Below are 23,689 nucleotides of genomic sequence, written 5' to 3' on the forward strand. Positions count from 1 at the left end.
TTGATCTTCTGTTTCCTCCTCTGCAAAAGAAGATAGGACCATTTTGATTTTGTAAGTTTTATTCAATTTTGAGATTTTTTGTTCATTATTATTTCCAAATACTTAGTATATTCTATGCAATCTGATAGCCACTTCCTTTTTCTAATCATTATTAAGACAAGTTGAGAGAGGGGTGTTTTCCCTAGTTTACAGTAAGAGAAGAGATATATTCCCTAGTTTATAGTAAGAGGTTAATGGTAGGTAAGTAAGTAAGCTTTAGACTAAAGAAAAGAATAAGGGAAGGGTGTGGGTTAAAACACCCTCTTCAGATATATTTGAAGGTCTCTCATACGAAAGAGGTAAACTTCTTTGTTTTTCCGGAAAGCAGATTTGGAAAAAATAACTTTTTTTTTTTTTTTTAACAGTGGGAGCTGTTAAGCTGTGGAATGGATTGACTTGTGATGGGGTAACTTGCTCATCACTGGCATATTCAAGCAGAGGTTGGATGACCTGTTCTCATAGGGAAGGCTGTTACCCCTCTGCCAAACTCTAGAATACGAATCAACAGTCAGCAGACTATAGCCCTCAGGCCAATTTCAGCCCTGCCTGGTTTTGTTTTTTTTTTTTAGTTTTTATTTATTTTTTTTGAGGAAGATTAGCCCTGAGCTAACATCTGTGGCCAGCACTCCTCTTTTCACTGAGGAACACTGGCCATGAGCTAATATCCATGCCCATCTTCCTCTACTTTATATGTGGGATGCCTACCACAGCATGGCTTGCCAAGCGGTGCCATGTCCGCACCCGGGATCTGAACTGGTGAACCCCAGGCCACTGAAGCGGAACATGTGCACTTCACTGCTGTTCCACTGGGCTGGCCCCCCACTGCCTGTGTTTATAAATAAAGTTTTATTGGCATACAGCCACTCCCATTTGTTTACATATTATCTATAGCTACTTTTGTACTACAATGGCAGAATTAAGTAGTTGTAACAGAGGCCATATGGCCTGCAAAGCCTAAAGTATGTGCAGTCTATCCTTATTCATATCTTATGTCTTATGTCCTTAAGTAAGATTTTAGGGTTTTAAACCAAGATAGGAAATGCAAAATCTCTAATATAAAGAAGGATCTTAAAACCTTTTGGCAAGACATCACAAATCAAGTCAGTAGACACGTATAGATTGGGGGAAATATGCTTAACACATGTGACAGCTTTACTATGAATAATATGTAAAGGATTCTCACAAATTGATAATAAAAATAAGCAACCTCATAAAAGAATGAGCAAATGATAGGAATTGGCATTTCACAAGATGGCAAATCTAGTCAATAAACATGCAAAAAGATGCACAAAACTCTTAACAGTCAGGATAAGGGAAATTTTTACCATTTCAAACCCATCAGATTGGCAAAAACTAAATAGCGTGTTAACATCTGTTGTTCACGAGATAAAAGGGTTTGTTTATTTATTTCTAGTAGAAATTTGAATTGTTAGCCTTTTTGGGAAGTAATTAACAAAATCTAGTTATACACACACAAATATTTCTTTGCCCTCAGAGCCTATCCGATAAAAATAAAAGTACTAGTATATTCATCTTTACCAGAATGCTTATTGCAGCTTTGTTGATTTTGGAAAAACGTTGTAAACAATATGTTTATGATTAGGAAATTGCTAAATGAATTAAGGTACATTCATACAATGAAATAATTTGCAGTTGTTTAAAAGGAGCTAAAACTATGCCGGTTGACTAGGAGAAACTTCCACAGTGTATTACATGAAAAAAGTAAGATTCAGAGCAGTATATGTAACTTGGTAACCGTTTTATAAAACAAATAATAAACCTCTCAGAAAAAAAACTCTTACATATGTATTTATTTGTTTGCAGATGATTCTTTGAGTATAATTAATCAATGGGGAATGGAATTGAAAGGAGAGGAAGAAGGGAGGAGAGGTAAACAGAAAAGACATTTTTTAGAAAAAAATGATATTATATTATAAAATAGAAGTGTCCATAATAAGCAGCATGGAATGATATATTCGTGTTTATATAAAATTAAATGTACATGCATTCTTTTCTAAAAAAGAAAGGAAAGTCAAATTCCACATGCTGTGTTTGGCTTTCTTGGTAAGCTTTTGTTGGCTTATTTTTTGACCCAGATTGGTCCAGATGGTCTGATGAAGTTAAATGGCTCAGCCCTTAACAATGAGTTCTTCACTTCAGCAGCCCAAGGCTGGAAGGAAAGACTCTCAGAAGGTAAGTGTTCAACTTTATGTGTCTCCTAGGATATGTATGCACTTGGAGCCACCATGAGGGCGTATTGACACTTCTGTGCCTCAAAGTGTCTGAGCAGTTTTGGAAAGCAAAGGATAGGATGTTTCCATCGGGGGAGAACTAGCTATCCTGTGTGAAACATGTTGGTAGACTACTATCCGGAGCCTGTGTAACCAGGGCTCCGGATGGAGCCCAGCAATGTGGTTCTTTAAAAATTTAAAGTCACCTGGAAAACTAAAAATTACAGACTTTTAGGCCCTATTCCCAAAGATTCTGATTCAGTTAATTCTAGTTTAACGCCTAGGAATTGGAATTTTAATAAGCTCCCTACTAAGCAGAGTGTAGAATTAGAGTTATTTTATGGTGCTGTGAATCATGGTTTGATAAGCAGCAAGATAACCTGTTTATTACTACTCACCCTCAATGAAACTAATAGTAAAAAGAATCACTAAGAACTTTTTAACAAACAGCTTTGTTGAGACATGTTTCACATACTCTAAAATTCATCCCTTTGAAGTGTATAGTTCAGTGACAGAGAATTTGAGTAAATGTAGATAGTGACCAAGAATTCCTGGCCGTGGTCACTGTTTTGCCAGGTATGCCATGTTTCTAATTCTGATCTAACAAATTTACTGAGGGTACATTAGAAAGTATAAAAAAGCGATTGATTGATTGCATTTGCGCAGCATATAATGTCAGTCACTATTAGCAGTTCTTAACCCTGACTGCTCATTATAATCACTTGTGGTGTTTTTTTGTTTTTTTTTAAGATTGGCACCTGAGCTAACAGCTGTTGCCAATCTTTTTTTTTTTCCCCTGCTTTTTTCTCCCCAAATCCCCCTGGTACATAGTTGTATATTTTATTTGTGGGTCCTTCTAGTTGTGTCATGTGGGACGCCACCTCAACATGGCCTAATGAGCGGTGCCATGTCCGCACCCAGGATCCGAACCCTGGGCCACCGAAGCAGAGTGCACGAACTTAACCACTCAGCCACGGGGCTGGCCCCACTTGTGGTGTTTTTAAAAATACTGGTGTCCAGGCCCCACTCTCAATGATTTTCTTTTAATTGATCTAGAGTAGTGCCTGAGCTTCAGTGTTTTGTTTTGTTTTTTAAGTTTCCGCAAGTGATTCTAATGTGCAGCCATTATTAAAACCACTGGCTATATTATTATTTCATTTTTTTTAATTGAAGTATAATTGATGGACAGTATATTAATTTCAGGTGTACATCATAGCAGCTTGTATTGGTATACATTACAAAATGATCACCACAATGCCTAGTTACCATCTGTGACCGTACAAAGTTATTACAATATTATTGATTATATTCCCTATGTACATTATATCCCCAAGTATTTTATAACTAGAAGTTTGTACTTCTCAATCCCCTTCGCTTATTTCACTTGCCCCTCCAACCCCTTCCCCTTCTGGTATCCACCAGTTTGTTTCCTAATCTATGAGTCCGTTTCTGTTTTGTTTTGTTTGTTCATTTGTTTTGTCTTTTAGATTCCACATATAAGTGAAACCGTATGGTATTTCTCTTTCTCTGACTTGTTTCGCTTAGCGTAATACCCTCTAGGTCCATCCATGTTGTCACAAATGGCAAGATTTTATTCTTTTTTCTGAGTAATATTTCATTACACACACACACACACACACTCTCTCTCTCTCTCTCTCACACACTACATCTTCTTTATCCACTCATCTATCAATGGGCACTTTGGTTTCTTCCATATCTTGGCTATTATAAATAATGCTGTAGTGAACATAGGTGCATACGTCTCTTCAAATTAGTGTTTTCGTTTTCTTTGGATAAGTACTGGATCATCTAGTAGTTCTATTTTTAATTTTGGGAGGAACTTTCATACACTTTTCCATAGTGGCTATACCAATTTACATTCCCACCAACAGTGTATGAGGGTTCCCTTTGCCCCACATCCTTTCCAACACTTATTTCTTGTCTTTTTGATAATATGTCTTTTCGAGTCCTCTGCTCATTTTTTAATTGGGTTGTTTGTTTGATATTAAGTTGTGTAATTTCTTTATCTATTTTGGACATTAACCCCTTGTCAGATGTATGATTTGCAAATATTTTTTCCATTCAGTAGGTTGCCGTTTCATTTTGTTGATGGTTTCCTTCGCTGTGCAAAAGTTTTTTAGTTTGATGTAATTCCATTTGTTTATTTTTCATTTGTTGCCCTTGCCTGAGGAAACTAGTCCAAAAAAATATTGCTAAGACTGACGTCAGAGCTGACTGCCTGTGTTTTCTTCGAGGAGTTTTATGGTTTCAGGTCTGACATTCAAGTCTTTAATCTGTTTTGAATTTATTTTTGTACATGGTGTAAGATTGTGGTCCAGTTTCATTTTTTTGCATGTGGCTATCCAGTTTTCCCAGTATGATTTATTGAAGATACTGTCTCTTCCCCATTGTATATTCTTGCCTCTTTTGTCATAGATTAGTTGACCATATATGTGTGGGTTTTATTTCTGGGCTCTCTCTTTGATTCCATTGATCTATGTGTCTTTTTAAATGCCAGTACCATACTGTTTTGATTTCTATAACTTTGTAGTATAGTTTGCAAACAGGGAGTCTGATACCTCCAGCTTTATTCTTCTTTTTATTATTTTTGTTTTAAATATTACGCTTGTTTTTCAGTACACATGGAATACAAACTAACACTTGTAAAGTTATGTCAAGTTATGCCAAGGAATAGCTTAAAACAAGTATGAGAAGCTTTAAAATAAATACATTTATAAGGAGAACATTAGGAATGCTGTTCATTGCTTAGTTTTTGTCAGATCACTAACAGAGTTAATTGGTCAGCTAATTAATATCTATATTGTTCACTGTAATTGTTGACTTTTCCCCTCCTGTTTTGCTTTTTAGAACAAATTCTGTGTAGAAGAGATCTCTTGCTGATTACTTTCGTCCTTTCTCGTTCTTAAAGATTTCCTTGAACGGGGACTCCTTTTTTCCTGAGAGAATTGAAATCACATAAGCTGTTTAAAATATACTCATCAGTACTTTTCTTTACCAATAATTTGATAAAGGATTTATGGCTCCAACCCCCCCCCCCCAGTTTTTTTAAGTAGATATTATCAACAATGATACCTTGATTATTATTAGTGTTACTTTTTTTGGCATATGAGCAGTCACTGCTATATTTATAGTCATGTGATATTTTATCAGCAGCAAAATCTTTAAACACTGTACACATGTGAACAGAATTCAGTACTTTTTATTCCTAATTCTGTCATGCATAGTAGACTCAACAAAAGAGCAGAAGTTCTGGGTCGGATTCTGACAACCAAATTCCTCTTCTCCTACTCGTATGCCCAGAACTATAATACCCACTGTCCTCTAACACTTTTCCCTCTTCTTAGCCCCAGGAAGTCTTAGACTTCAGGTCTGTCATTTCCACCTCTTATTCCCTAAGGTCCTGGGTACTATAAAAGGGAACAGCCTTTCTGAGCCACAAGTTTGAAAATCGCCTACCAAGCACATTCAGTCTTCTCTGCTGATGGAGTGAGAAAGATTGAGGTAGTTGATAGTATATGCAAATAAGTGGCATAATCAGAGCAGCTGGGTCTTTTGCGTGTTGAGTGTCTTGTTGCTAGGGCACTAGACTGGTACAATTTCTGGAACCATTAGAAAACTGACAACTCCAAAATAACTCCCTACCTTTTTACTGGAACTTCAACTGTCTTTAAGCAGGGCCATAGCTGTTCATTATGCAGTTAGAGTTAAAAGGCCTACAATAACAAGTTTCCTTGGAGAAACAGAACTTTAATAACATGCCCAGTGGCATTATTTATTGAAAGCACATGACTGTTTTTCTGTTGGAAGAGAAATCACAAATTCAAGGTTGGTGATAAAAGAAATCTGTAGGAAATAAGATGTTTGGAGCAGGCAGGAGGAAGTGGTATGAGGAATACCCAGAGAAAAGGCCCAGTTGACCTCGGCTGAGTACTGAAAACTACATGGAGTGGTGTAAAAGTATTTTTATTTTGCTTAATGGCATTTAGATACTTCTTTGCAGTGAGGAATTTGGGGAAATTTCTGCTACTTTCATATCGTAGTATTCTGACTCTCGCATGAATCTTCTATGATTTACAAATAGTTAAAAGTTACAAACAGCATATTTCTGTTGAATATCTTTTTTTTTTTTTTTTGGTACATTACAGGTGAGTTTACACCTGAGATGCAGGTGAGAATTCGACAAGAGATTGAGAAGGAGAAAAAAGTAGAGCCATGGAAAGAACAATTCTTTGAAAGCTACTATGGTCAGAGGTAATATCAAGACAGGTTCTGTAAACCAAATGTTAATTCCTATGTATCTGTCATGTGGTGCTTCATCTTACTACGTTTCCAGAAAATCTAGTCCTCAGTTTCCTTCTGTTTTTTCACCAATTCTTCTTTACCAAGAAAATCTTTTCTTTTTATGAATCTCAGGTGCACAGAATTGGATTACTTATAATCCTTGACTCTTAACACATTACCATTGTGGGTGGAGTGGTTTCTTTAAAAAAAAAAAAGAAAAAGAAAAGAGATTTTATCTTGAATTAGAGTCCCTTTCTTTGAATAGATTGACTTTTCTTCCAGTAACTTTATAAGATATAAGAATACTGAAGTTCTGTATATTTTGTATAATAGTTAATTATCCCACAATATAACTTATCCAGAATCATTAAGGAATCCTGTAATACAGACCTTTGTATCCAACATGTAATCAAACAGCCTCTCTTCTGTAGAAGGCACTCTGGGAGATAGATATGCATAGCTGGATCTGGGTACAAACCTTGTTTTCAAGGAGCCATAGTCTAAATCAGTTTTTTTCCTAACAAAAAATCCAAATGAAATCTTACTGGGGACATTTAAATAGATGACAGTGGAGCTATATTGTTTGAAATAGGATGGAACACCCAGAGTGTTACTTGTTTGTTAGTCTCCCTTCCTTCCTTCTGCATACCTACTGCCAACCCTGAAGGAGACTCAGTAACTACAGCTTGAGAAGTGGTGGCTCTTTTTTCTTATCTCCAAGTAGTATTCATTGATCGCCTTCAGGGTCGTTTAGGAGGTGATTCCTAATGAGATTGAGTTTCATACAGATTTTTCTACATTCTTGGTATAAATTTTGAGCTCTTCTATGGAAATGATGGTGTATACATTTAGACCATTATTATGGGTAGCTATTATTCCATGAATATTGTTCATTCCCTCATTGTTAGGCAGATAGAGCATTACAGCAGTTCTTGGGTCTGTCTTTTCAGCTGTTACTTTTCACCTGCTTTTATAGCAGGACTCTTTGATTACTATCCTGTTTTATCCTTAGCCATTCCATCTCAGAGGTGCAGTACTGATTATTTGAAGTCACCAAAGAGAGCTACATTGTTTTTGCCTGTTAAACAGTATTCCGAAACATTAGGAGGAGTCTCTAGTGACCCTACAGAGTAGCCTCGCTCTGAGCCAGCCCATGCTGTGGAAGTCCCAATTGGCCTGAAGGGTAGCTCCCAGCATAGCTCATAGACACTCGATCTCAGAATTTTAGAGCTATACCAAGTGAAATTTAAACAGATTTTCTAAAAACCAAGAGTTATAATTCGCAACCTCTGGATAACATTGACAGCCAGCTCTCCTACTGTCTCCTCAGGGTTTCTTAGATTTCTTGGGCCAGCCTTTCTACAGGTACTGCAGAACAGAGTTGATCACAGTCCAGACTCACCATCGCAGGGTACATGAGTCTTCCCTTGTGGGTAGTCTGTGATGCATGCCTCTAGACAATGTAGGCCCTTTATAAGCAGAAGTAATAATAATAATTAATATTATTGAGCTCTTATTATGTGCTAAGTACTGTTGTAAGTACTTTACATACATTAACTTAATCATCATAGCAGCACTATGAAGTGGTTAAACTTAGTGTACAATTGAAGAAACTGAGGTACAGAAGACTTACTTAAGATCACAGAGATAGTCAGTATCAGAGCCCACATTTGAATCCAGGTACTCTGACTCCAGAACCTTCACTAATAATAATAGTGAAGAGAATATGCGAATAATACTTACTATGTGTCAGAGGTTCTTCTAGGCATTGCCATATACCATTATCTCATAGTGCATTCAGTGACACGGGTCATTTCTCAACTAGAACATTTCTTTCTTCTACCTTTTAGTTCTGGCCTGAGCCTTGAGGATTCAAAGAAATTAACGGGTTCACCCAGTGATTCCAAAGTAAAGAAAACCCCAGCTGAGCAACCAAAATCCATGCTTCCTTCAGAGGCCTCTCCTCTCAGTGTAGTCCCAGTAATTCCCCAGTTAGAGTCTAAAGAAGAAGAAGTACCAATGCCATCACCAGTCAGAAAAGAGGAGCACGAAAGCCAAGATAAGGTGCAGCCAAGCTCCAAATCCACAGAGCCCCTACTTTCCTCAGCTAGCAATGCAAATGAGCTTAGCAGTGTTCTTTCCATCAAGTGCCCAAAGGACGAGGATCATTTGGAGCAGAAGCCAGTTGCCTCTGCTGAACAGGAGTCTGAGAAGGAGAATCATCTCACTACAGCCTCTAATTATAACAAAAATGAAAGCCAGGAAGCTTTAGTTACATCTCCGAGCAAATCCAAGAGTCCTGAGGTGGAAAAACCAATAATGAAGCCCATAGTAGAAGCAAGTCCACAGGAGGCCACTATGAAAGAGCTTCCGTCAGCTCTGGTTGACCACAGCCCAGAAAGCCTCAAGAGGAAAGCTTCTCTCACCCAAGAAGAGTCCCCTATGAGCTGGGAGAAGAGGCCACGTGTCACAGAGAATCGCCACCACCAGCAGCCATTTCAGGTCTCGCCACAGCCCTTTCTCAATAGAGTGGACAGGATCCCGGTGCGAAAAGTACCACCTCTCAAGGTAAGAGAATGGGAAGAATTGAAAAAGAGACATGTTCGGAGCACAAAGTTTTTGGTCATACCTGCTAAATTTCAAGTAATTTGTGGTGTTTCTGAATGCAGAAGCAATTATTTATATTTGATATTAATAAACAGGCATTTAGAACTGCATTCCTGCATATCTTTATTAGTGTTGTAATAAGTAAGATGCCTGGATAGCTAATGTAAACCACCTCCACCCACCCCCTGCTGGGGTTATGACAGTTATGAAAAATTCTGTCTCATGACAAAATAAGTATGATAATAAACACGAGGACGCCTTTGATGTGATCAAGAGATCATGTCTTTGTACCAAGAGCCATGATATTTAAGCATACCTTTGGCCCTTTTCCTACTGCCGTAACTGATCTGATTTTCTGTGGATCTAGAACTACCTTTAGTTCCATCCATTTAAAGAAAATGTGTGTGACAGCCATGAGTCACTACTGGTTACTCAAGGGACATTGAGTAACTGATGCAAGATGGAATAGCCTTACTCTGCTCTACTGCTTAGGATATATCATTACCTTCCATTTCAGCCTTATATTGCTGCATATCAAATCTTTCAAATTCCCATAGCAGTATCTCTATCTTAGTATAGAAAGACTGCATCCAACCAGTAGTGAGCCCTTTTAAACCTAAACGCATTTTTTCTTCTGATCTAAAGGTTTATCAATATTTGGGTTTGTGCTTAATATCAATTTGCAGTCTACTCATTCATTTAATAAATAGTATTTATTAATACTGTTGTGTCTACTATGAGCCTAGGCACTGGGTATCATTTATTCACATTAGAATATAAATAGAAAAATAAACCAAATAGAAATACTTTTTTTCCCTTTTTTATTTAACTTAGATGAAGCAGTTAGTTCTGTTAGGAATATGCTTGGAAACACTCAGTTACTAGTACTTGGCCCATTTCATGCACTGTGTGACGCCTCTCTCATTCATTTTGCTTCTTATTACTAATAGTATGATGTTCTTCATTACTTTTTTAAGATTTGTAGTTTCAGCACTTAAGGATCTCTCTTGTTTTTCTTATTTTTTTATACTTTTCTACCATTAACATACACATTCATGCTTTGCCGTAGATTCTGATTTTTATGATAATCACATTTACTATTTTTATAAAAGTATTAGAAACTTTTCTTTAAAGAATGTTTATCAGAACCTACCTCCAAACCTGAAAGCTAAGTTACAGTTTAGATTACTTTTTATAAATGACACCGAGTCAGACCTATCATTTCTCTTTCCTTATCTGTAAAGAGACTGAATTACATCATATTCAGTCTGCTTCCTGCTGATCCAACGAGGCAGGCTGTACACTGAAAACTTAAATCCACTGTGACCAAATTAGTATTATTTAATTTTTTTCCTTTTACTTTTCTTCTCCTTCCTCATCCCCTCCAAAAGACTTTCTACCGGAAGTTGCTTTCGTACCTCTCTCAGTTAGACTCTCTTTCAAATCCCACTCTCAGACAAAGCCTAGCATAATTTATAACCAAACAAAGCCTTTCCAACAAAATGTAAGTAGAAAAACAAAACTTGAATTTTATTACAGTGTTACACATGTATATGTATATGGAAATTATATATGTTATGTATATAATATAACATATAATATGTGCAGAGAGAGATGGAAAATTCTAACACACATTATATATTTTCCATTCAGTATACATTTAAAAAGAAAAGAGTCGATTCCTTTGCTATCCCAGGGTAGGACTTCTCAGTAAGTTAAATTGTTCAGTTGTCATCAGTGCCTAAACAGCTTTGAGTGTTTTGTGCTTAGAAAAACTAGAACATCTCATTTATTCCACATAAACAGGTAGTAGAGCTATTTACATAAATAACTGAAACATTATTTTTAAGTATTAAAACTTTTTATTTTAGCCACTTTTAATGATTGTCCTTATTTAGTCAACATATAATTAATGATTTTTAGTCATTATGATAGATATCGTTTATTGTGCTAGATGTGTTGTTACTCTCAAGATTATTCTAATGTGAGACTGTCCCTATGTACAATTCCTCTAAACAACTGTGCTTTTGCTTTCTTATAGTTTTTAGTTTTATCTATTTTTTTCCCCTTATTAGTGGTCTCTTCTAGATGATAGTACTAAGGGGCAACAGTTGCTTCTTTTTTTTGCTTTGAGCGGCTTCTAAAATACTGTGTGCAAGTGGGTGTAAAATAGATTCAGCTTTAAGAGAGAGATTAGCTACATCTCATGATGTGAAATATGTGGACTTCGGACAACTGTTACACGACCCCACAGCTCTAACTTCTGGACGACAGAGAATCATTTTTCAGGGCTGCTGACCTTTTGAGAAGTGGTTATTGCAAATAATGAAAAATCTTTAGTAACTTTATTATTCTTAATTTAAGGAGTTCCAGAAAGATGACATGCATTTTCTTGGAGATGAGTGGCTTTTTTTTTTTTTTTCAGTTAAATGGCCTAGAACATCTGTAACAGTTATTTGCTCCTTTAAACTCTACCAGCTACTAGAAGGGTCTAGATCTTGATGCATTCTAATTAACTCCAGTAGCTCTCAAAGTATTGTTTCAAACAGAAGTCAAATTCCTTTCAGATGTGATATTTTATGATACTAAAATCAGTGGTTTCACACATGATGATGCATCTGAATCTCACAAGAAGCTTTTTAGAAAAGCATTTTTTCCCTAGAGGTTGTAAATTGCAAATTTTGGGATAGGAGTCCGAGTATATATATATTTGAAAAGTTCCACAAGTAAGTATAATGTCAGCTAGGATTAAGAATGACTGTTAAACATACACATACTCCCTGGTATAGGTGGGCAGAGTGGAGTTCACCTGTGGATCACACACTGTCTTCCTTCCAGTGCTATTTAGAAGCCTTTGTAACTTGAGATAATTCAGCCTTTATGCTTTGCTGTGCATACAGGGGGCGGGGCGGGGTGGGGGCTTGGTGGTGTACCAGAAGAGAGCAAGAATTTTCCCCTGGACTTTGGTAGTAAAGCTAAGAAGTAAAAGACAGTAATGATGTGCTACTTCTTTCTTTCTGTTTCTCTCTTCTCTCACACACACGTTTGAAAATGCAGATAGCATAGAAAGTTCTGTATCTTAAATAATAAGCAGTTGTGAGTAGTAGTGACATTAGGAGAGGGTTGTGTTGAGGAAAGTGGTATGGGGATTTGGAATGGGAGTGGATGTCAAGGGAGGAGAGTCTTTGGTACCAATAGAGGAAGTAGAAGGACTCTAGAGACAAAGTTGTGTTGTTCACTCTCTCCACGGTTTGGTCTTTCAGCCATAAACCTACCATCTTTGTCACAGGTTTTGTAGCATTCACCCTACTCTAAAAATGTAAGTGTTAATGAAGTTTTGTTATTGTTATAAATGAAAGCTAATTCTCTTTTGCCCCCTCATCTCATTTCTTTCAGATCCCAGTCTCCAGAATCTCCCCCATGCCGTTTCCTACATCGCAGGTCTCTCCCAGGGCTCGTTTTCCAGTCTCCATCACTAGTCCTAACAGAACAGGAGCCAGAACTCTTGCAGACATCAAAGCAAAAGCCCAGCTGGTCAAAGCACAGAGGGCAGCAGCTGCCGCTGCAGCTGCCGCTGCTGCAGCCGCCTCAGTTGGAGGGACCATTCCAGGACCTGGCCCAGGGGGTGGACAAGGTCCAGGAGAGGGTGGTGAAAGGAAAACTGCTAGAGGAGGGAGTCCAAACTCAGAAAGAGTCGGTGAAACTGGAAAGGGCCCCACACTGGAACTGGCAGGAACTGGAAGCAGGGGAGGTACGAGAGAGCTTTTACCCTCTGGTCCAGACACTCAGCCCCAATCTGAGACCAAGACCCCAGGCCAGGCACAGCCTCATAGTGTCTCTGGAGCACAACTACAGCAAACCCCCTCAGTGCCTCCAATATCTGCCATCAGTGGAGCATGCACAAGTGTCCCATCACCAGCCCACACTAATGCACCCCCACCAGCTTTAGTGAAATTGAATAATGAAAAACTGAATCCCTCCAGGGCAGCAGCCACCATGGCCTCTCTAAGCCACCCACCGTGGCCCAGTAATTGCTGGCAAGAGAAAGCACCTTCTACTCCAGCAGATCCTGCTCATTTTACTGCTGATGGCACAGCTGAGCCCAAAGCAGCTTCTAGTAAGAATCCACCAAACCCTTCAGCCTCAGCAGAGACAAATGCTAGTGCTTCAGTGGATATGACTCCCTCCCCTTTAACATCTTTATTAACAACAGCCACTTTAGAAAAGCTTCCTGTACCCCAGGTCAGTGTAACTGTAGCACCTACCGGATCAGCTCTATCCTTGAGCACTTTGCCAGCAGCTTCTAGCCTTAAAACTCCAGGAATTTCTTCAAATATGAATGGACCCATTTCAAGGCCAAGTTCTAGTATCCCTGCTAATAATCCTCTGGTCACTCAGCTGCTCCAGGGCAAAGATGTTCCCATGGAGCAAATTCTGCCTAAACCTCTCACCAAAGTTGAAATGAAAACTGTTCCACTGACTACAAAGGAGGAAAAGGGGATAGGAGCACTCACAGGCACCAACATAACAGAAAATAGCACCAGAGAGGAAGGTAACGAGAGGCAGTCTCATCCAGCTATACAGCAGCTGGGGAAAACCTTGCAGAGTAAGCAGCTCCCCCAGGTTCCAAGGCCCCTTCAGCTCTTTTCAGGTAAGGATCTGAGGGAGTCTAGCATTGACACACACCAATACCGAGAAGGACTAAGTAAAGCAACCCAAGAGCAGATCCTTCAGACTCTCATCCAAAGGGTTCAGAGGCAAAATGTTTCCTCGTTTGCACAGCCCTCTCAGTTCAACTTCACTCACTCAGGTTTCCAGTTAGAAGACCTCTCCATAAGCCAGAGGTTCATGCTGGGTTTTGCTGGCAGAAGGACATCAAAGCCTGCAATGGCAGGTCACTACTTACTTAACATTTCCACCTATGGCCGGGGTTCAGAGAGCTTTAGGAGGACCCATTCTGTAAACCCTGAAGACCGTTTTTGTCTAAGTAGCCCCACTGAGGCCTTGAAAATGGGATATACAGACTGTAAAAATGCAACAGGAGATAGTAGCAGCAGCAAAGAAGAAGATACTGATGAGGAAAGTACTGGTGATGAGCAAGAATCTATCATGGTGAAGGAGGAGCCCCAGGCTGCCCAGAGTTCTGGCAAGTGTGAAGCAAGTTCAGGACCCCACAGTAGAGAAAACCTATCCACCAATGATTGTTTAGCTAAAAAGAACGTGAAGGCAGAGACACCAGTGCATGAGCAAACCACTTTAAGCAAGGAGAATTACCTCTTCCCCAGAGGCCAAATGTTTGATGAAAAGACCCTAGCCAGAGATTTTATTCAGGCAGCACAGAAGCAAATGGCTCATGCAGTAAGAGGTAAGACAATGCGTAGCAGCCCTGAGCTTTTCAATTCTACTGCTCTTCCTCTACCTACAGACAGTCCCACACATCAGCCTCTCCTCCTTCCACCACTGCAAACCCCAAAGCTGTATGGAAGCCCCACACAGATCGGGCCAAGCTACAGAGGCATGATCAATGTCTCCACCTCATCTGACACGGACCATAACTCTGCTGTACCGGGGATGCCTGACTGTAGCCAGGTATCTAGTAACATAGGTGATGTCATGTCCTTTTCAGTGACTGTCACTACCATCCCTGCTAGCCAAGCTATGAATCCCAGTAGCCACGGCCAGACCATTCCTGTTCAGGCCTTCCCTGAAGAAAACAGCATAGATAACACGCCTTCGAAATGTTACTGCCGTTTGAAAGCTATGATCATGTGCAAGGGGTGTGGAGCTTTCTGCCACGATGATTGCATTGGCCCCTCTAAACTGTGTGTCTCTTGCCTTGTCGTTCGGTAAATGAGACTAGAAAGAGAACACTGTAAAGGAGGCAGGAAGGGAAGGGTTGACAAGATGTGTTTTTTGCGTCCTTTTGGAATCACAGAAATAAACAAGTAGGTTTCAGTTGTCTTAAGAGACAAATGTTACTTAATCAGGAATATAGAGTACAGATCTTACATTTTAGAGGAAGAGCACCTTGTATAGTAAGTCTAAGTCAAGCAAGACTTTGTGAATTTGTGACAAGTTTGCACTTACAAAATCATGTAAATATGTCACATTTTGTTTTAACATTATTTTTCCAAGTGTTTAGGTAATAATGTATTACTTTGAATTCAGATTTGTGTCCTATTTGACGTGACTCTGAGAAAAGTTTAATGCCATGCATGGTGAAAGGAAGCTGTCTCCCTTCTGTCCTTTCCTAAGAGGCTAGGAAAAGGAAGGAGCGAAGGAATGGTCTGGAGAAATGACCATTCATGCTGATTATGTCTTGACAGTCTGACTTCAGGCTTTACATAGATCCTTCAGCCTTTGCAGGATTTGAATTCAGGGTTTACTCAGTCCCTTTACCTTAGATGGAACCTTCTTAAGTTCAAATTTTTGATAAGGTATTAATTTCACAAGTAGTATTTCAGACTCTGAAAACTGTCTTGTTTCTTGGCTTCCATAAACCAGTACTCTTGCCAAGCACTCTGCTTGCAGTTTGGGGATTCCTGCTGTTCCCTCATCCACTCCCCTGCACTGAGTCAGTGAACGTGGTCCGCGAAGAGTACCCTCTCTGGGCCCTGTGTTAGCATAGCCTATGCAGGGCAGCAGTGCCAGCAATAATGTCCAAGTACTTAGTCGTTCATGGGAGCTTACAGACAGGTTTGAAATACTAGTATAAAGTTAACAGAAAAGTATTAGTGATGGGGTGATTTGAATCAAGTGTTTTCTTGGGCAGGGGGCAGGGGTAAAGGTGCAGAAACTGTTAAACTGAACATAAAGAACCTTGGGAAACGATTGTAACACTAGAAACAAGGTAGCCTCTCTTTTTTCTCTTTTCTCCCAACCTGTTACATAATGTTCTATAGTCAACTGTTGCTGCAGGTAGAAAAGCTTATTCATGGCACATGTGCCCATTCTGGCAAACCTGTTTTGACTTCCCAGGCATCTGAGGAATATGGAGTAGTTTATTACATATTACTTTGAACACACACGTATGCACACACAGTAAAAGACACTTCTGTTATAGAAAATATGTCCCCCATTTTGGATTACTACTGTCTATGCACTAGAAATTTCTAATGTAAAGTGTCTTCAAGTGAATGGCTAAGAGAACATCTAGAAAGGAAGAGAAATTAGCTCCAAAGTTTCGTCGTCGTTGTTTGCTTTTGTTAATTCTTTTTTGTCTCCTTTTTTGTTGTATTTTTAATCCTGTCTTTAGTGACTGAAGGACTTGTGAGTACATATATTTAGGTCATGGTTAAAGGACATTAAAATAAGTCTACAATTTACCAGAATTTGGTATTAAAAAATCGGGTTTTGTCAATGTGCATCATTTGCATATTGATTTCAAGTTTCCTAATTTCAAGTGTATAAAGTAAAAATATTGCTGCAACCTGGTACAGTCGTCATTGTACTTAATATTCAGGATGTGATATTTACAACATGCAGGACAGTGTAAATTTAAGTCACATTCCAGATTAGGATAAAGTAGGCAGTAATAATCTTCGCTTTACCCCCATTCTGTTACCCTTTCCTCCCCACCCTACCCACTGCATTAAACACTCTTAATACTTTTAAACCCCATAAGAAGCTTATTACTTCACTGTTTTTCATTTTTCGTGTCTGGTTTTTTATGTGGCCCAAGGCAAATACAGGATTAATATCTGTGTTCTAGTTTCAGCCAAGACAATAGGATGTCCTTCTAACTGCCCTTTTTCTTCTAGCACGCACATAGCTAAGAGAGTTGAAAGCTGCATGGATCCAGGGATGAGGAATAGGAAGAACCAGTAGGAAACAGAAACCGTGGTTCTGTTCCCAAGCTTTCAGTACCCTGGGTAATCTAAGGGGGAGTTAAAAAGACCAATTGCTGGTTAAAACTCTCCATGCCCAGCTTCTTCACTCCCCACTTTGGTGGCAGGGCTGAGGGCTTGTCTGCGTGCTGGAAGTGGTTGAGTGGTTCAGAACTGATCCCATGCTAGACATTAATTACCAGTTTGGATTGATCAAGTGATTTTTCTTCTTCGCACCTTTCCTGTCGTAGAAAGTCTCTCCTCCATGGTTCCCTTAATCTGAGGGTGGACACACTAACCAGGAAAGGAAGAAAAGCATGAGGGATTTTCAAATTCATTTAGAGAGCAAACCATATTGTGCCTCTTCATCTTGACACAGGCTCTTGCAGATAGATTCTGAGCATTACTATACACCAGATTCTCTTAACAAATAATACCCAGCTAATAAAATATTTGCATTTATGAATACCCCTAAAACAGAAGTTGTCAACTAGGTATACTGCCTCAATCTTGACCAAATAAGAGAATAGTTAGATTTTCTTAGGTTGGTAGTAAATTGACTACAATCCATTTATCAGTTTGTTTCAAAACAATGGTTATAAGTAGAAAGTCATCTAAGCTGAACAGGAAAAAAAAATTAGTCTGGCTCTTTTGCAAATGGAGCAATAGAAACAAGAAAATCTCTAAATTATTAGAGTATGTACTCCAGTACCTTTAAAGCAGTTTTTATCTTAGGTTTTCAGATACTTTACCTTTCAATTCAATCTGAAATGTTTCTAGTAAGTGCTAAGCTTATTTTTATGGTATTAAATTGCACTATTTCCAGTGACTGGTGAGGCGTTGTGCCTGATGCTTCTGCCTCCAAAGGGATGCTTCTTGAGCCTTCAGACCCTTCCACTGCAGGGCACCTTGGGGAGATCACATTAACAATATATCATCTCAGTCTTACTTATGAATGTTCTAAGTTGTCTAGTAGAGAAGGCTCTCTTGAGTCTTAAAGAATTTTAATTAAAATTCTCCATCCAATTAGAAAATAAAGCCCAATAACCTGGAGTTGTTTGCCCTACTTCTATTCCTTAACCCCTGTGCTCAAGATACTGAAGCCATCTGTGGTATTCTATGTGATGTTCTTAAGAGTAAGATCTGGCAAATGGGAAATTTTTCTTGGGGGAGGGGAAGCATACTTGCATGAGCTGGAAAGGCACACAGATGTAGATGTTGTAGGAATTATCTCAGATTTAAATAGCCAAAGGAAGACCTCACTGCCTTCCAGGTGAAGGAGTAAATTTATACATAATAATGACCTGACATTTACCATCCTAATTGCTTATTATTGCCTTTCTCCACCTTAGAGTCCTTAAAGAACTCTTGGGTGAAATGATTTGTTATAATGAGGAGGTCTTCTCTGGTCACTACATCGCATTTATTGCTAGAACTCACTGTCCATGAGCAGTGCCAGGATTGTTTTCTCTGTGACCTAGAGGTTTCGCTTCACAGCAAGGAGGGAAAAGTCTCCCCGTTGCATTACAACAACGCTAAGTAAAAAACTTGGCCAAGGGTAGTTTTCAGCTCAATTTATAGAATAGTCCAAAGAGACTCCAAGAAACATGATCATAGGCAGGGATCTTTCCTACCGTGTTTCAATACCTACATACCTATTGAAAGAGAACAATAGGTGAAACATTTCCTAAAGTTGAAGTAAGAGCTTCATAGATTCTTGGTTACTTTATTTTTTTTAATGCTTTACATTTGATACAACTATTAAAGATCAATTTTAAAAATAGCTTTCCAGTAATATATTTTAAGTAATATATATTTTAATATCTATGTAAAAATTGACAATGGAAGACTTTTAATTTCTCGTATATGGTATCTTTAATGTAGGACCTCACTGTTAAGGCACAAATTACTTCAAAGGAAGTTACTCTAAAGACACTCGGATTATTTCCAAAAAATGCAATAAGGGGAATAGCTTTGGAGTTTATTTTTTATTTTGAAAGAAAATTGACTTATTTGCCACAAGCTATTTTTTTTTTCCTTCTGGCTATAAGGTTTGTACAGACTGGTTTGGTAAATGATAAACTTTTGTGTCTTTTGCCTTTTTAAAGGAATTGTTAACATTGGAATTGAGGGTATGTACAGAGAAGTTGGTGTCAACACCATTTAAAAAGTCATATTTTTTCACAAATATAGAAAATCATTTTACATAAGAATTTTAAGTATTTGCAATAAATATATGTATATAGATTGTATGTATTCATATATTCTTATTTTTCATTTTATTATTAAGTAAAAGATAATTAAAGTGAAAATAAAAACCTTGGAGTTTTTGGTGAATTTTGAGGTCTGACATATGTTTGAGAGTGGTGTGGGTGAGGGTCCTCAGTTGTTGCCTTATACTATTATTGGAAGATTAACACATTGTATAGAAAAGAGTAAAATGAGGCATTTGGTAATACATCAGGGTAGTGTATTTCTTTCAGAACTCTAGTAAATGCTAAATTCTCCTAATCTGCTCATCTCTAGGTTTTCACTCTTGAACTATTCTGTCTCCTAACCACCTAATGTTACTGGGAAAGTAAGGAAGAAAAAACCATGGTACATTCTTTATTTTAATGTGCCCATTGTTTGCTTCTAAAACAAAGAATGGTAAGAAAATATCTCAGGGGAAAAGATAGGTTTTCCTTTCTCCACAGTGGTTAATAATTCATTAGCAAACACTCACTGCCACCACCTTCCAGGCTGTAGAGGTATGTGAAGAAATGGTCTCATGAAGATAACAGAAAACTTTTTCTGTTTCCCAGTTCTCTGAGAAGTGAGTTTCATTGCCAGTTTTATGTCCTTCCTGACTGATCTGGAGAGGTGAGCTAGCAGAACTTGAATTTTGATCTCTGTAGGGCCAGGAAATGAGGACAAAGCCAGATGTTAGGAGAGGTTGTCCACGGTCCCATACCTAGAGACAATCTGGATTCCTGCTGTCCAAGAGAAGTAATTTTGTGCTTGTAAATATTTGGTGTTAGGGTATGATTGAGGAAGAAAAATGACACCTAGATAGTCTTTGGAAATAAAGGATATATAGCCCATTCTTTAAAAATGAAAAATATATGGATTTATTAATGACCTGAAAGAAAATAAGGTCAGAATTTCAAGAATGTCTTAATGACCCATGAAACTGACTTTAATTCTAGTTCACTAGTTTCCCCCATAATTGCCCAGTTATGGTTATTTTCACTGATTAAAATAGCATATTTTGGAATTAGTAGGGATACATAGAATGCTTTTTGAAAGACATTATTTTTCAAAAATTGAAATTTCAAACATCAGGGTTGCCCAAAGACATTGGAGATAGTTTAGCCATCCAAGAGAACAGCACCCTGAATTGTTGCTGAAAGTACGCTGTTTCCAGAGGAAATTTCTTAAGTCTCAGGGAACTTCTGCATCCTCCTAATTCCCATATCTATAGATAGGAATGAAGGTGAAATACTTAAATGTGCGTGAAGCAGTCCATGAATGACCACTCACAAAGACACACGCATTTCTAGTACATATTTATCATTATTTAAATGGGTCTCCTACCTCACTGGAAATAAAATTCATATTCAGGTAATGACAGTGGAGCCTAAAGGTGTTGTAGATGGTCTGCAGTTGAGTGAGAAAGAGCAATGTACCAGAACACAAACAGCTTCAACTTGGATCCCCAACTTTCATTTATTCTCATTGCAGAGTCTTAGAAACCTGTGTTCACCGCTTTTGACACTATGGGACCACAAATAGTCTTCAGCAATCAGAGATTTTGCATAAGATTTCTAGCTGTTTCTGTGTATAAATCATGTTACTCACTACAAATAGTTATTGAGTACCTACCATGTGCTAAGCACTGTGCTAAAGTTCTGGTTATGCAAGGGTAAACAAAAGCAGCCATGCACATTGTAAAAGGTCTTCCTAAAGTAGTAACCATACCGCAGGTGTCTAGTTCAGGGCTCAAGGAGTAATATATGCTACATATTTCCCAAGACGTGGAAGTTTAAGAGTAAATGAGTTTTGAAACAGAAGCGCTTGAGATACACAGTGGCGAGACATGAAGAAAGAAAGGCATTACCCCTAGATGAAACAATGTGGAAGTGAGGAGCCTTGTTAATAAAATTTACCTTTTTTGAGAACTATCATTGGAAGATCTAAGTTGTTAATAGAAATTTCAGGAAATCTTTTAGTAAAAATCTAAATGGAAGAGAAAGAATCCGACGCAATCCCTTTTGATTCATTCTGCTCCTTATGTCAGTAAAGTTGCTTTATCTTATGGTCAACTAATCCTTTCAGATAACACTTGGGTAAATAATGCAGCTTTCCTGTCACTGTTCAAACCCAAAAGAAACTTCAAGGGAATAAAAAAAAACTTGATTTTCATCTTATAGTCTTGTGAGAAGGAAGTGAATCTAAAGAGATGTTGCTTCCCTGTTTTTTCTTCATAATGCATACAGTTAGTATTCTGTTTTATTCTAATATTCTAGTAATAGAATTGGCTTTTTTTTTCTCTAAGTCACAGAACTTGAATTAAAAGAGGCTTCAGCAAGACCCTAGCCTTTTTTAGTGGCCTAAATCCTAGTTCTTTTAAGACTTTCTGGTAGAAAGGTTTTAAAAAGATAAGTCATTGTATTTTGTCAGTGCTTACTCTGGAATTTTCTTTAAAGTTTATCTTTAACCTGGATTATTGATTTGCAACTTGAATTCTATATGGCAAACTACCCATGTTCACTGTTTAGTCAAAGAGCTATTAGGCGTATTCCACTATGTGGTGAAGTCTCAGCTCTGTCCGGGCAGCAGGAGAGTGGATATCCTGTATTTTCCTAATGCTTGGTAACCTTAAACAGAAGGTTGGGTTTCTTTCCTAGAGACTGTATAAACTGAGGAGTATCTGTACTTGATGTAGCTCTCAGTCTGAACCTGAAAAGACAATCCCTAGAACGATTTCGTTACCGTGAAGGGAGAGACTGAACCTGGAAGAGAGACCAGAGATGAACAGCTGTGAAGGTGAGCTGTGGCTAGATAGTGGGCCTCCTGAAGAGTAACTTCAAACTCAATTTTCCTGGTTCTTCAAGCTCGAAAGAAGCTAAAGGAAATTTCAAACCATATCCTGATTTTCGTCTTGACTGCAAAACCTAGAGAATCCCTAGGGGAGAAGAAAGGTAAACCCTATATTGGATTTAAAGTAAATTTAAGTAGAGTTTGAATTATTACTCTTTTACTGAATTTTTTATTTTTTAGCTTTTGGGTTCACATAACAATGTTGAATTGTCATGAGTGTATCATGAAATTTGATTTGAGACATCTTGGGCTAAATGATGGTTTTCTATTGACTATCTAGAGCCAACTTTTGCTGCTGATCAGGTTTTAGGGTTGTGCATCTGTATTTTTGTTAAGTGACCCAAACATTGGCTCATAAATGCTATTAAACCAGCTTGAGTTAATGCTTAATTTTATTAACTTTAATCATAGGTGGTCTTTTTTAAATATTTAAAATTCAGATTAGCCCAATAAAAAAGCAATGCACTAAATGTTGTCAACATATCTCAAGATGCTTTAGAACTATTATTTAACACATAGCCTATGTCCTTCCTCTGGAAAGTGGTACATAAAATTTTACATCTCTTGGGTCAGTTCTTTGCAAAAACTAGCGTCTAATGTTTTCTGATACCTAGAGCTTGGCAGCGATGGAGTTGGGCTTTGACCCTAAGTCTCATTTTAGGTTTTCAGGCAATAGCAACTTGAAAACTTCAGTGGTGGTCCCAGCTGAACCATATGTAATCACTTTACATGAAGTTTAAATTAATGAAACTCTTCCAGAGTCTCAAATTTGGTTTCCCCTTTCTTACATAAGAGGATAGGTTCTGGGCTGGGTAGGACCTGATAATGTGTTCTCTGATGATAAATTACTGATTGAAGGGCAAGTTTGTTCTTAGGGAATTTGCAAAATTTCTAGAATCCATGAATGATCTAGAGTACATGACAAATGAAACTCTAAAAATTAAAAACTTTTCTCTTAACTATAAGTGCTATGACCTATTTTTTAAACCCTATCTTAATTCTGTGACTCATTGCATCCCCCCTTAAGACTTTCACCAGCACCGTGAGAAATCAGAATGGAAGAAATGGCCTTAGGTTGGTGGAGTTCATTTTAAAATCTTTGTGCACATAGGCCTTAGCACTTTGACAGATAAAACTCTGCCTTTTAGCTCCTTCTCACTGTCGTCTTTATTCTCACTTTTAGATTGTTCTTTTTATTGGTCGTATAAAACTACCTTCTTCAGAATTGAATGTATAATAATGTTTCTGCACATGGACAAAGTGTATTTTACCTTGAGTCATTTTATGTTGAATAAAGACATACAGTTTTACTCTAGCGACTGTGCCCTTTCTTTTCCAAAGAAACCAGACAGCTTATTAAATGACTTACCTGCTTGTTGCCCATTCCCCTGCGGCTGATTGCACAATTGTCCCTGAGTCCTGGCTAAATGTGTGTACTACAGAGTGCACCAGTCTCTTCAGGCAACACTCGAAGAGGGTTAAAGAACTCAAGATGAGCCAGAGAGTGTATGTATTTCAAAAGTAAAAAGGAAACCCATACTACAAAGCTACAGTAATCAAAACAGTTTGGTAATGGCATAAAGACAGGCATACAGAGCAGCA

General features: G+C 38.1%; 1 protein-coding gene across 6 annotated transcripts in view; it reads left to right on the plus strand.

The window, feature by feature from the left end:
- The window catches only part of ASXL2 (ASXL transcriptional regulator 2), a 160,911-nt gene extending 137,509 nt beyond the window's left edge, over positions 1-23,402 (plus strand). For all 6 annotated transcript variants that reach the window (XM_070512449.1, XM_070512450.1, XM_070512451.1 and 3 more), the window contains 4 exons: positions 2,136-2,232; positions 6,437-6,542; positions 8,423-9,140; positions 12,576-23,402. In XM_070512449.1, the coding sequence (XP_070368550.1) occupies positions 2,136-2,232; positions 6,437-6,542; positions 8,423-9,140; positions 12,576-15,029 (3,375 nt within the window). In that variant the 3' untranslated portion in view covers positions 15,030-23,402. The remainder of the gene's footprint in view (positions 1-2,135; positions 2,233-6,436; positions 6,543-8,422; positions 9,141-12,575) is intronic.
- The last annotated feature ends 287 nt before the right edge of the window (positions 23,403-23,689 follow it).

The sequence above is a fragment of the Equus asinus genome, chromosome 6 (genome assembly GCF_041296235.1).
Source record: "Equus asinus isolate D_3611 breed Donkey chromosome 6, EquAss-T2T_v2, whole genome shotgun sequence".
Lineage (NCBI taxonomy): Eukaryota > Metazoa > Chordata > Mammalia > Perissodactyla > Equidae > Equus > Equus asinus.